The sequence below is a fragment of the Cygnus atratus genome, chromosome 15 (assembly GCF_013377495.2).
Source record: "Cygnus atratus isolate AKBS03 ecotype Queensland, Australia chromosome 15, CAtr_DNAZoo_HiC_assembly, whole genome shotgun sequence".
NCBI lineage: Eukaryota > Metazoa > Chordata > Aves > Anseriformes > Anatidae > Cygnus > Cygnus atratus.
Window position 1 is genome coordinate 7,589,232 of NC_066376.1, and position 14,240 is coordinate 7,603,471.

The following is a 14,240-nucleotide window of genomic DNA, read 5'->3' on the forward strand; positions in this document are numbered from 1 at the left end:
CTATCAGAAATACGCTGCCGCAAGCATTTGAACTCTGTACTTGTAACAGCACCAGGAAGCGGCGCTTGGAGTGATAGGCAATTCTTCCATCCACAGCGCTGTTAAAATACTGGTTTTCCAACTCACTTGGTTCCTTCCTCTGCCAAAGTAACCAAAGAGCACCTCGGCCACCTGCTCTCCCACAAACATCTTAGAAGGCACTGAGGACCTGGAAAACGCTCACATCTCCTGTGTAATGCACAGGTCTGGTGGACCTAATGACTTTGAAAGAAACCCACAAACGTAGCTCCAATTACCAGTGCACAGCACGCAGCCGTCACTCCCCTCACACCGCACGGGACTGAGGCTGGACAGGGCCTGGGGCACTCCTGCCGATGTGCCTCATGGCCACTGCTGCCTGGCACCAACCCCTGCCGCCCCAGGCACCCTGCCATCACCGGCCCTCCCTGCCACTGCGGCTCATACACCCCAGTCAGAACAATGCCCTCACAGCCGCGGGAGGATTTCACAGAACCTCCATCAGGCTGCAGTCATTCCACAAGCAGGTTAGAACTGCGAGTCACCAGGGCAGGGAGAGGGTAACATTTCATTTTCAACACAGGCTATAACATCCAGTTCCCCCATCCCAGAAGGACAGTGGATTTTATAAGTTAAATCACCAGAAGGATGCTACGTGTATTTAAATATGTTTACATACTGCCTGATAGTTTGCTTCCCTTTCTGGTTCATTGTAGAAGAGTAGAGAAGCACTGTGACAGCTGAGCACTAGCAATATGCTTCCCCAGTAGAGAAGAGAAAATTTTGTTAAATGAAAAATTTATGGTGAGAAATCACCAATTAAAGCCTAATAAAGCATCCCTTGCTGTAAAAGAAGGGGTATAAGAACTGAAGGAAAATGCCTTAGTGTTACTCATATCTCCCATTACAATTAGACAATATATGTTAAGTGAATTACAGATAAGGAGCACCTGTTGTATGAAGTAAGATACAGCAGCACCATTACTGCAAGTCAAATCTGTAAGAGACAAGGTAATACTTTCACTAACACTTAAGTAGTAGGACAGCCAACCACAGACATCCTAAACACGCATGAAAACAGGTTGGAACCTAAGGAAATCGAAGCCAAGAAAGCAGGATCCAAATCATTTCTCTCCCCCCAAGTAAGACAACCACACAGAGACAACACTAAGTTGTTCCACATCGTATACCTGTAGATGTCCGTGGTGAAGAGTAATTCACATCCCTTGCAAGCCTGTCTGTGAAACCTTTCAAAGAAAAGTTTACTCTTTCCTTTGAAAGAGGAAATGAGAATTTTTCAGTGACAAAACATTTTCCAATGAGATGGGAAACAGATTAAAAAAAATAATTTTCCTGTTTGAAGAGCTCCTGCTTCATTTATTATGTTTCATAACACCAGAATCTAGCACTAGTCCAGAAAGAATCCCAATCACATTACAAGCTTCATTAGCTAATAATTGTAATTGGAAAGATCATTGCCTAGCTTAAGACTAAAACATTTTTATACTTTTTGCAAAGATTACTGATTCATCCATTATTTAATATTTGTATTGCAACAATATTTGTATTACAATGGCAGCCAAAGGACCCACTTAAGAAAAACTCCACAAGGCTGGATGCTTCAGAAACATAAGCCATAAAATGTCCTTACTCTAGTTTACGATCTAAGATAGCTTTGTAGTTGCTTAGAAGTATTTTAAAAGTTTATGCTATGCACAGTATGATTTCAAACCTTGCAATTTAAATACAGTAATGCATCTGTGTTTTGGACCCACATAAAGCAAGAGAGTCTTCCACCATCTTCAGACATTTTCAGAGCTGATCCAAAGCACTCAAGATAAATACTCAGATTTGATGGTCAATTTCACATGTGCTACTTTGCTTGCCAATTTTGTCAAGTTTGCCATCAACATTGATTTTCTTCAGTAACAAGATAGACAAGAACCAATTCACTGAATGGTTGGTGATCAGTGTTACAGCCAAGATTCTCAATAAATACGAGTGAACTCGGGTGACTCAGGCCTTAAAAGTGAACTCACAACCTTTCCCAGGAGTATAAGCTCCGAAAATTCCTTATAATTTAGGGTAACTTTATATGCAGCACAAGCTATAGCTGTTAGTGTTACCTGTTTGTCTTTTTATGGAAAAAAAGGAGGACAGAGAGAATTTAAAAGATTATTTTTCACCTCCAGCTATGTACTGAAATGTATTATCATGCAAGTAGGAAGAGGAATGAAGGTAGTAAGCTAAAACTTACTAAAACTAGCTAAAACCGTAGGTATTTTTGCTGAAGCTATAAATCTATGTGGTATGTTTTTGCAGATGTTCCTCATGATCATCATCTGCATACTGCTGTTGATAATGCTGGCACAGTTTGGACCCCCAGGCTCCCCCCATCCCTTCTGCAAAGTGTCCGTTGGACATACTGAGTATAATGGAGGTCAAGGATTTAATGTAATTTTTGGCCAATGTGAGAGTCTCTATTTTGGAAAGTTTATTCTCAGCTCTCACATGAGGGATTACCTCCCGCAAGGCCTGGAACGCATTGTTGAGCTTGTGCATTCTCTGCCTCTCCCGCTCGTTGCTTTCCAGTCTCCTCAAGTGTCTGTCTTTACTGCTCCAAGGATGCTTGGCTCTGGCTGCAGTACTCTTGCTGCTCTCCTTACTTCTCCCATTCCTCCTTTCTTTGTGTCTCAAGCATTTCACCAGTTCTTTGTTTTTCATTGCTGACTCCTCTGAAAATGCTTCTTTATCAACAGTATTCTTTTGCTTCTTCCCTTTGGCTTTAGTCTTCATGTTTCAGTAGATGTACTGGTATTAAGCATCAATGTGCTGTAAAAACATGACACCAATATCTTTAATTGTTGAACAGTTCAACACCAAACAAATGATCTGATGCAGGTTTGAAAAGTTTGTTCCATACTGGAAGACCACCACTGACTCAATTTAGTGATGTGCATTTTAGAAGTTGTGGATGGTACTAGCCAAGATGAGCTATGCCAATGAATCAAGGAGAAAATCCGTTTTCAGAGAACAGATTCCCCCTTCAGCTGGAAGGGGTTACAGAGGGAGCAGAAGCCAAGTGAATGGAACCACTAAAACAAAGATGCAGTGAACACCACCTGGTGCCCTCAGGGATGGAAAGGCAAGTGAAAAACAGACACCTCTCCACTTTCTCTTATATAGGCCTCAAAGTGGAGAGATCTCTCCTCTCACTGCATGCAACATAAGCAAATGGTCTCCAGGCTCAGCCAGTCATTGACCATTCATTTGTAGGCGTCTACTGGCATGCTTAAACTGAAGCCAAATCATTTTTTCCAGCGTAAAAATGGATTTAAACCCTGCTTCCTCCATTGAACTGACAGCACATTCAAATAATGCTGAAGTCACTAATAATCGTTGTGCTGGAATCATCTTTGGATGGTAGAAGTGCTGGCCGCAGTCTCCTCTCAGCTATGGCGTTATCAGTGGTTTACATGAAAAGAGAGTTTAGGCAGTCATGGCACTTGACAACACTGGTAATAACTATGTAAGTATACCATGTAAAAGCAGGGTCTCCCTTAAGAGAAAACAGAACAGAAATGTAAACAAGTTGAGATTCTGCTTTTCAGATCTAAAGATCTCAACCAGAAAAAAGCCTGTGGGAAGAGGGAGCCACAAATCAAAACATGCCAGGAACATAATGATCAATTAGGTTTGATAACATATTGCCTCTATCTCACATGCTTTTATTTTTTCCTAGCTCCACCTATCAAAAGTAATAAAACTACACAGTGCCTCATCATATGTATACAGATTTATGTGTGGAGCATTAGACAGAACCCTCAGGCTCTTATTCAAAGTAACTTCTCAAACTCCCGGTAATTGCTTTTTGTAGGAATAGGTTTCTACCATGTTTATGAGCAGTCCACTAGAGGGAAACATGACCCACTAACTCACGTAGCTCAAACTCTTAGCCAGTAACATTTTCACCCACAGCTTCTCTGCATTCTGGGCCAGACCACAACACTCACAAGCACAATTCCCGCAGTTTCTTCACACACACAGCCTATTTTTCTTTCAGACAAGCAAAGAGGGGAAAACAGGCAGGCCAGGTACTAACTACAAGGAGATGAGCAGTTCTCAGCTAGAGATTTGTTTGTTTCTTGTTTGCCCAAGCCCCTTCACAGGTGTCTTTCACTCCTTGTTTACTCTGTCTCATCCTCAAGGTGCCAGCTGTAGCTGCTACAACAGTGCAAGCAGCAATTCCTTGCTGGTGGTCTTCCCAGCTCTCAGTTCTGCTTTTTGATGCTGTTATACAGGTCAGAAGTAGTCTGGGTATTAATAACACAGAACAAAATAGTAAATTTTGAAGCAAGGGGGGACCCTAGATATAATGAGGGCTAGAGCAGTTTGATGCAGCATTAGCAGGATTCCTACTATACACCCAAAGTAACACGCTATACTTCTTGTGTGACTGACAGCTGCCGGGAAAGGGCAGCTTTCCCTTTTTAACAACAATCAAATAATGATGGGGCATAATCGCAGCTACTGCCCCAGTATGAGTGTAGCAGAGTGCTATTTATTGTCCAATTTATCCAAAAAGCCACAGCAATGTTCCTTCCTCTTGTGTTAGCAGGGCAGGTGATAACAGTGAAGTTTTACCCTCCCCTAGCTCTGATTCTGCCACACTTGAAGACAGCAGTCTCACAGCAACCCTTCCTCTAAAAGCAACTATCAATGTTACTGTGACTATTTCCAAAAATTCTTCCCTCCACCTTCAACCAGTCCATGTAGTCACAGAAAGGTTTGGTCTTAAACAATGCATTTGTATGCTGATGCTAATATATGAGTGGTTTTAGAAGTTGGTGAGCCAATAAAGGAAACTTGCCATGGGTGCCATCCCAGTACAGGTCATCACCTTTAGCTGCAGCAGGCTGTAGAGTTCCCAGCTGTGTTGCAGTAACAACCACTTCCTCTCTCTCTCTCTCTCTCTTTAGGGGTATTTTCAGCTGTTGGGCCTTTACAGAACTCAGTTCCCTGCCTGAGAGGTAACAGGAGGTTCATGGAAGCAGCCAGCAGAGAAGGCTTTAAGGACAGCTCAGGACACTTCAACAAACCACAGGAGCAAAGATTAAGTGTTAGAAACAGCAGGTGAGGGTGAGCAAATGGGATGACATGGGATAAGAGTTCAGCTGGCTGAAGTTTGCTTTCAGACTGCCACACACCACTGCTGTAACCCCCTGAGCAACTACCTCATGGAGCCACAACCAGAATCCTTGGCACACCCAGAGAGATGGCATGGGTGCAGAGAAAGAAGTGGGAGATAGAGGAGATTCAGGATTCAAGATGGGGGTTGTCAAGAGAAACCAAGAAGAACAGCCAAATACCAGCAAGCCTCTATATCCATCCATCAGGGCTAAGATTCATCCTCTGTGACTTACCGCTGTCACCAGCTGCGGAGAAGGCACCTAGAGCCCAAAGGAGGACATGACAGAGGTTTCCAAGGAACCAGGAGCAGCGGCAGGGTCCGTGGGGGCAGCTGGGGCACTGCTTGCCCTCGGGGCCCCGGGAAGAGGAGCCTGTGAGGGACCTGGGAAAGAGGAGCCCATGAGGTTCCCTCACGCTGAGAGGGGAGCCCAAGGGACAGTGTGGGGAAGCATTGCCAGGAGCCCCCAGGGCTGGTGCTGCCACTGTGCCCCAGAGCTCTGCCTGCAGTGTGGCGAGGCAGCAGCCCCAGGGCTGTGCGGCAGTCTGTGACACACCGACAGACAGGCCCGCTGCTCGCCACGCCACGCCAGAGGTGGCTGCGACACGACACGTCGCATTAGCGGCGGGGGCGGGCCCTGCAGCTGCCAGCAGGCATGCAAAAACACCACAACTAGTCCCTACCAGCACCCTGCTGCACTGAGGCCAAGCAGCACGGTTCAGAGCTGGGCTCCGGTAGAGGAGTCGTGCATGCACAGCATTCCCACAGCCCTCTTCCCCCACAGAGGGGGAAGTTGTGGGGAGGTAGCCGGGAGCACAAGGCTCCTGTGGTTTGGAGGGTCACAGGGCTCCGAGTGAAAACAGACAATTACAACAACGCTCCCAGGGGAGGCAGAACTGGAGCAGCATTTAGAAGCGGTGCTGTCAGACTGATGGAAGCTAAGCCACACAGATAGATACACCCTTGTCACTGCAGGAGGGGTGAGTCCCAGACTTACTTGTGGAGCGTCTTCAGGTGGCAGAGGAGAAAGGCTATCTCAATTCTCTGTTCTGCCCTGGGCAATGCAAGTTACCATATCCCCTGCATAACAAGGGCACAGAGCCAAAGCACTTCCATCCCCTGCAAGAAGGCTGCTGCTGATAGATTGCGAGAGCTCAGATTCTTTGATAGTAAAGTTCTGTATCAGACAGCCAGTTAGTGCCATGGATGGGATCTTTTACATCTGTTCTCAATAACAACCAGTATCTTGGTCAAGTTTCAGCCCACTAGTTATACTTTAGCTAATGAAGTCATCATCTTGATATCAGTTTCTTGTTCCCAGGTCTAAACAGTTTCCAGGAGCCACGAACAGCTGTCAGACAGATGCGGGGGCTTCCACACCAGCCTCCATTATCTACTTATATTGCTGTGCCATCATATCTCAACAGGTAATGAGGAAAAACAGCTCTTTCACGCCTCTGGCAGTGTCATGACTGACATAGTCTGAATCTCAAGTGAAAGAAGCTACCCATTCAGGTAAGTACATTAACCTGGAGATCTTACATTAGTTCAGTACATGCACTTAGATTAAAAACCATGATTTTCTATAAATAACTTCAATAAATATTAAGAAAACATACAGTTAACCTGTTTTCTGAAAGGTAGTTATGCACTCTGAAATCTGCATTCTTCCTACAAATACTTAGTTCTAGGATTAAAAGCAATACTCAATTTTTAAAGTTACCATGTTTGTATTTCAAGTATTGCTTCTCTACTGACAACATATACATGTTACCTGTGTTACCTGAAGTTAAAACAAGGGTGATAACTGAAGATATTAAAGGTGATGACATTATTTAGTGTAGACTCATCTGCTGTGACTGGGGCTTTGAGCCTTTGGTACCTTCTCTGCATCTGGATGCTAACAAGTGTAACTCAGAGTAGCCAACTATGCTATACTGTGGACCTGACTCGTTACTGGCATCCGTTTAAGAATGAACAAATATACAAAGAGATTATAAATATATAACTGTATTTTATTTTTAATATTAAATATTTTTAAATTACAAGCAATTTATCGAATCACACTATGCATGATAATCAATATACAGTAGAAATTACAATTTAAAAATGTACACAATTTAAAGACATTTTGACCTGAAATTTCATTAACTATTATATATTGCCATAAACCTCATACCTGTATTAAATTACAATAGGAAAACCTCATACCTATGATTTTGTTACATAGTTTCTCATTTACAAATAGAATTAAACATTATATATACACACATCAGTACCATTTATCATTTAAGTTACACCTACAACTGTGCAAGTTCAAACAATTTCATAAACAAAACTAACTAAGTCATATTCAAGTTTCTGAAAAACAGGCTGCTGGTATTACAAATACTTATTTTCAATAAGTTTATATGATGTTCGACTCCCCTCTAGATTTTTTCCAGTCTTGTACCAAAACCATTAACGTACAAGGATATTTCTGTATGACTTAAAGCTGAAATAATTTTGTACACTCCATTCTTATTTAAGGCTATTTCTTATAAGGCTAATGAACTTTGATTCCACCTTTCACCAACACCAATAAAAATAGCCATGTCACTAACACCTGACAATGCTGACATTTTAGCATAGTGCTTAATCAGAAAAAAAAGTCTTTCTACCAACCAGCCTCCTCATGAAAAAAGATTTGAGTACTACATAAAAATCTGCTAAAAATACTGATAAAAAGAATGAGGCTTAAATGGCTTTCATTAGTGCATCAACAAGGATATGAAAAATGCTTAACTCATTCACTTCCATGAAAATGGCAGTTTCCATGAACGCAGTTATACACACAACATGTCTGCAGCTAGGGAATTTGGGAAAGTACAGGTGTTTCCATTATAACTGGACACTTCTCACTTGGTTAGCTTCTTACTACAGATCCTCTGTTTCTAAACAAACTTCTTTAGGTGGGAAAAATCAGATCTTTTAAAGAATTTTAGTAGCCAAATTGAGACAATGCCTTCATTATTCAAATAATCAAGGTCTTGTACTAGAGAAGGAATTAAAATGTAACCAGTCCTCATAATAAACCATTGAAAATAGATACATGTACTTCTAAAACTGAAACCATGCTTTGTAGCTAGTGCAAGAAATTACATACACAGTTTTAAGAATGACTCATAAACCCACTTACTAAAAGGTAATTTGTTGGAAATACAGATTCATCTTCATTGTGTCACTGACTGCTAGGTGGGTATCTCAATATTGCTAGTAGTTGATCAGATTTTAACTATAATTTAACTATAATTTTTTCCAAAGAAACCTTTTAGATTATTGCAATCCAGCCTACTGGATTACTAAAACTAAATTCTTAGTTTAACTGAGGTGAGTCAACTTCAAATATTTCTTTCTTTTCATTGTACAGCTTAAAAGGACATTACCTTGCTTAATATCATACATATCCCAGCCCATTTTGGAAAAAAAATGCTCCTTTGGCAATTAATTAGCAATGAGTCCATTTGGACAAAGGAGTAACTTTCACTTTCTATGCAAGATTTTCTCTAAACCCTGCTAAAGAATAAAAAACATTTCCACCAAGCAAAGGAAATTCCTGATGTGCAGGATGAAATACTGCACGTTTGAGAAATATCTGAGTTTCCAGAACTACAAGAACCAAAATGCACTACTAAATTTTAACATTTTGGAATAAAAGCTTTTATTTAACTTTGGACTCTATTCTAAGTTAAGCAATTCAAAATTAAGGCTGAACTCCAGATCTGATCCAGTAGATTTCTCAGCACACAAGGCAGATAAACCCACGCATTATTTGCAGACCACTTAGGGAGTTTCATTCTCAGTTTTGAATTTCCGTACTCAATGTAGTGTGAGAATTACACAACACAGATGAGATCTAATTAATCTAGCCATATCAAGGAGTTCAATGTTGGAATTATGGAATTTCTAAGCAATAATGTGTGCACAAAGTCTATTACCTATATTTTAAAATATTACAAACAGCGCACAGCTTCCTTAAGTGCTCTACAGTACGTACTGTAAGCATGTATTAAGAACTATTTGGCTTTGTCTCTTAAATCATGTTTTGAGAAAAGTCCATGAAAAATTCTGTTCCTTGCTCCACACTGAAGTACAGTTCTGACCAACTCTGAACCTGAGTGCCGCATCAGAAGTTCTCAACAATAAATTGGCAAATTCAAATAACTTTACAGAACTAAATCATTCCCTTTTGACTGGTATGGAAGCCATTCTGGCTAAGGGCTAAATAATGCTGGACAAAAGCAGTTAACATATTCCTGTCATTTAAAACATACTTTAAAAATGAAAATGCATATAGAAGTATACAACACAAACTTCACATAGCTTAAAATATGTGGTCCTCCTACACTTCATGGGATGACAATTCTCTGGTGAGTGGATCTGAATACAGAGCACTCGGACCACCAATACAATGAAGCCCTGCCAAAAAAGCCACTAAAATACAAAGTACTTTAAAGCCGGGTAAACTGTTCTTGTTAGCGTTTCCTGCAGATCAACAGCTGGATAAGGCATTCCAAAAGGCCACGGATTTGTTTCTCAAATTAATTTGCTTTAGAGTAGTGATTAAAGATTATTTTTTTTCCAAGCAATTTAAAGGATTAAACTAGCTGAACACACAGCAGAGCATGAAGGTTAAAAAACCACGTTGTATTCCCTTCCCTACACACAGCTTCAGAGTAAACGTTAAACGTTACTATACAGCATCATTGGGTCAGTATGCATTCCAAGGTGTAGCATGGAGCCTTGCAAATACCTTTAAATGTCTGGCCTTATAAAGGGTGCAAAATTGGTTATTAACCATTAATCTAATTCTTAATTGTCGGAACATCACTGAGAGGTAGATCTACCACAGGCCTCTGAATGGCAGCCCCAGTCTGCAGTCAGCAGAAGAGAGCTTCAAAATTCACAGAATGTACAATTACAGGACCAAACATGCCTAAATCCAGTCTACTGAAATTAGTCGTGTTTTAGAATATTCATAATTTCCAGTTTTGTACAGTCAATTTTATTTCTTCTCTCTCCAAGGCAAAAGTTGTAATAACAACTGGAAGGCCCTTAAGCATGATATAGTCAGATGGTATTACAGTTTAAGCAGTCAGTAGGATTGTATTCAGGAATTGAGACATTATTTCTTTCATCTACAAATTCCAGATTATATCATATATTCTATTCCAGTTTCCTATAAAACATGAACACTAACAATCTATAATCGTTATCATTTAGAAATGGTACTGAATAGAAGATTTCAGCAAGTCTAACATAACACTCAGAAGTTATGTACGTTTTACAAGTACCGTGCATAGCAAAGGCTACAAAAGAGGACAAATTAAACTGGGTAACTGGGCCAATTCAACTTGTCTTACTTTCCTTGAAAGATTTAAGATTTTGATTCTGTACATCATCAGGAAATAGAGGAAGAATAATCCATAGTGCAATCGTAATAAGCAAAGTAACATGTAGTGATATCTTTTTGAATAAATATGGCTACTACTGATCAACTATCATTCATACAGTTTCAGCAACACAGACACCTGTTGCACAGGACAGTTATACACAATTCTACAACAGGTGTATGTTCAAATAGATAATGAACTACATGGAAAAATATAAAAAGAGTATTATACAATCTCATACATAAACCAGACTAGTGTAATTGCTTTACTTGTTTAAGTTATCTGAAAAATACTTCAAGTACTTGAAAACAGTGGCAGAATCATCTTTCAATGAAAAGCAAAATTGCACTGATTTAAAAATACATTACAAAGTTAAATACACATTCAAATTAATGTCCTGATTTAACATTTTTTTCAGTGTTTACTCTCATTTCTTAGGACTTCTTGATTACCTGTATTACTCCAGGAGATCCAGAGTTCAGATAAAGAAGTTTCAGACGCAGAGTCTGTGTGTTCTGTGTACGTAGTCCCAGGAAGTTTTAAATCCGTTTAATCTTTTTCTCCATCTTCACTGCTTCCTATTAGCAGAGGAAAGGTAATAATGTACAGTGAGATTCTTCTGAACAACCATCACTTCTTTGCAAGACTTATCCTAGAACTTGGCATTCTTCTGTTTCACACTTCCAAGTATTGGTTAATCTTTCCCTAGAGCTTTCATCTACTATAAACATTTGGTACCTTTGTACATAGACATCTGCTTAAATCACACAGTTCAATGTCACTTCCTAGGACACGTAAGGCAGTGTAGGATCTCCAAAATCTCTTATCTATAAGTTACTAAGCAGCAAGCATTATCTAATCAATATGCATGATACAAGAACAATACAAATCTATGTAACAGTGATTACGTTTTTATAGACATTGACCATCAGCAAGGTTCAGCAATCAGTAGTATTTATTTTTATAATGCAGTATTTTACCAAGATTAATATGCTAAACTGCTTCAAATCTGTTTTCTTTCCCCTCTTAACTCTCAAAAAACGTATTAAAGCTTTATAAAGCTTTTTGTTAGAGACAAGAAAGCTTCCATTAACAAATACTGCTACTAAATATTTCTATGAACTAATTTGTTCAACTCTATTCTACCTCCACTTTAGAAAACATGCTGCAACTCTTGAGAACGTAAAAAATGCACTTTCTAAAAAGCAGCGCAAACTGAACTGTAAAATAAGCTTAGACAACAATTGCAGACATATTCCTCACCCTGTGCAATAAATTGTGTCCTATGACAGGGCAATAATGAAAATTAAACTGCCACAGTGTTACAGCTATACATAAGCGCTTAAGGACTGCTAATATTTCATTTATATAACTATCATACTAATTTAGGAAACAAGACTTGTGAGCTTGTCCCATAAACATTCCAGAAAATGTACAGCTGTAAGTTTGTAGCAATGTGGATGCAAATAATCTCAAGCTAAATGGAAAGGTCTACCTTACTGAAATACAAGACCAGACATAACTTCTACAGCATTAACAATATATTTATAAACTAAGTATTTATCAAAGAAGAAAATTTGTCATCTACATTACTCACATCTTTGCACGAAGCTTTCAATTTGTAGTCTCAAAATAATTAACTAAATCACCTACCTCCTTGCTCTATATCTGAATCTGTAAGATGTGTAAGGGAAAAGCTTGCCATGTTTGCAGGAGAGATAGAGAATCTAGAATATGGGGATGAGTGTGACCAGTTCTGTTCAGAAGTCCGGGTGGGTGGAGGTGGAGAGAAGTATTTTGACTGAAGAGGTGGTTTAGAGCTAATAAGGCTATTAGCTGCCTTTGATATAAAGGATGGCTCTGGAGAAGAGAAGTCATCATCCCATTCAAAACCGCCACCTTGGAAGAAGGAAAAAAAAAACAAGAAAGCAGTTTAGAGTAATATAAAGTCATATATTGTTTTAAAAGCAAGTCCTGCAAGTCCTGGAAGACTGCATTAATCCAAAAGGAACCTGTAGTAGCTTTTCATACAAGATCTCTTACAAGTCAAAAGGAATGACATTTATCACACAATTACAGAGGTTACCAATGAATTTTGGAAGCAAAATCTAAACTTGGGGCTTTTGATACACAGCACTCAAAAGCGTAATACAGCCTTAAAAACATTAACCCTGACCCTGTCCTCTGCTGTACAGAAAATTTTACTTTTGTACTTGCTGTTATTGACACTCACCAGAATTAGAAATTACAACCTTCAATCTGAGAGAAGCTGGAGAATGCCAGCTTTCAAAGCACAGAACAAAAATAGTTAACACAGGCAAAGTCTATTGGGGAAATTAATATCAGATGAATAAATAAGTATTTTTAAAGCACTTTACAGTGCTAGGATTTAGACTGTGTTTATGGATATCAGTATAAAACATGTTATACACACACAAAAAGATTTAAATGCATGTCCTGAGGACCTCCTGATAAAAAAATCTATAGATTCCCAGGCTAAGAACACAGACAATTTTTCTCAGAAGCATTATATAGACCTAAGATAATTCAATGCAGTTTAAGAAAATATTACTTACAGCATCCTAACATAGAAATGTTGAAATAACACTGACTTCATTAGGAGTGACTGGCTGTGGGGACAGGGAGGAGACTAAATCCTTGCATCTCCTTCTAAGTAGTAATGGGGGAATAAGGAAGGAGAACACTGGCTGGTAGTTTACACATTGTACTGAGTCTGGCTGCAGTGGAGTTCATTTTCTTTATTTGCTGCTGTGCTTTACATTTGTAAACAAAACAATGTCGATAATATATTTTACCTACTGGCCAGTGTTTGCACAGTATCAAGGCCTTCTATTTTTCCTCACTCTGCCCTCTCCTCACCCTACCACCACTGAATAGATTGGGGGTGCATAAAAAGTTGGGAGGGGACAGAATCAGGCAGATGAACCAATCAAAAAGATATTCCATGCCACATAACAGCATGCTCAGCAATAAAACAGAGGAGAAGAGATTGGGAAGTTAGCCCTCTTTTGCTCAGCAACTGGCTAGACGTCTGTCTACCTAGGAGAGGTGGCGAGTGCTTGATTTTGCACTATTCGTTTTCTTTCTTTCTTTCTTCCACCTCTCCTTCACTTATTAAACAATTTTTGTCTTGACCCACAAGTTGTCCTGCTTTTACTTTTCCTTCCTCTTCCGCCATCCCACTGGGGGTGGGAGAGATGTGAGCAAGTGGCTGTGTGGCATTTAGCTGCCTTCCCATCTGTTAACCCACGACAAGCATACACAGAGTGTAGAGACTGGACAGAAGAAAAAAGGTCCGGAACGGCAAACTGACAGCCGTTATCAGACTGCATTTGGAAGAGGTATGTAGCACCTCCCCAGATGCAAAACTCAGCTTAGAGAATGCTGAGTGCAAATCCTGCACTCATACTTGAAATTCTGGAAAAAAAAAAACAGCTGCTAAAGAAAATTATTTGCTTTCCTTTGTTTTACTGAATGCAGCTTTGAACAGTACAAAGTCTTTACTGAGTCACAAGAGCACCGAGGTCTAGAAGTGTTGGAATGCCACAGCATCCAGACCTTCTCTCCGACTCAAAAAAAAA

At 39.8% G+C, this 14,240-nt stretch overlaps 2 protein-coding genes across 2 annotated transcripts in view; both read right to left on the reverse strand.

Moving 5' to 3' along the window:
• Window positions 1–1,951: 1,951 nt before the first annotated feature.
• Window positions 1,952–11,105, reverse strand: BHLHA15 (basic helix-loop-helix family member a15). Its single transcript, XM_035548973.2, has 3 exons — window positions 11,091–11,105; window positions 5,442–5,590; window positions 1,952–2,850 (listed from the first exon to the last, which is right to left on the reverse strand). Exon 3 carries the CDS (start codon window positions 2,812–2,814, stop codon window positions 2,320–2,322), a length of 495 nt encoding a protein of 164 aa, XP_035404866.1. The 5' UTR covers window positions 2,815–2,850; window positions 5,442–5,590; window positions 11,091–11,105; the 3' UTR covers window positions 1,952–2,319.
• The window catches only part of LMTK2 (lemur tyrosine kinase 2), a 43,670-nt gene continuing 36,631 nt past the window's right edge, over window positions 7,202–14,240 (reverse strand). Inside the window, exons 13-14 of the mRNA XM_035548974.2 lie at window positions 12,292–12,537; window positions 7,202–11,216 (exon numbers count right to left, since the gene is read on the reverse strand). Of these exons, the coding sequence (XP_035404867.1) occupies window positions 11,188–11,216; window positions 12,292–12,537 (275 nt within the window). The 3' untranslated portion in view covers window positions 7,202–11,187. The remainder of the gene's footprint in view (window positions 11,217–12,291; window positions 12,538–14,240) is intronic.

Bases quoted from the DNA above. Each gene is read 5' to 3' on its own strand.
- BHLHA15 (XM_035548973.2), bottom strand. From the start codon at position 2,814: ATGAAGACTAAAGCCAAAGGGAAGAAGCAAAAGAATACTGTTGATAAA.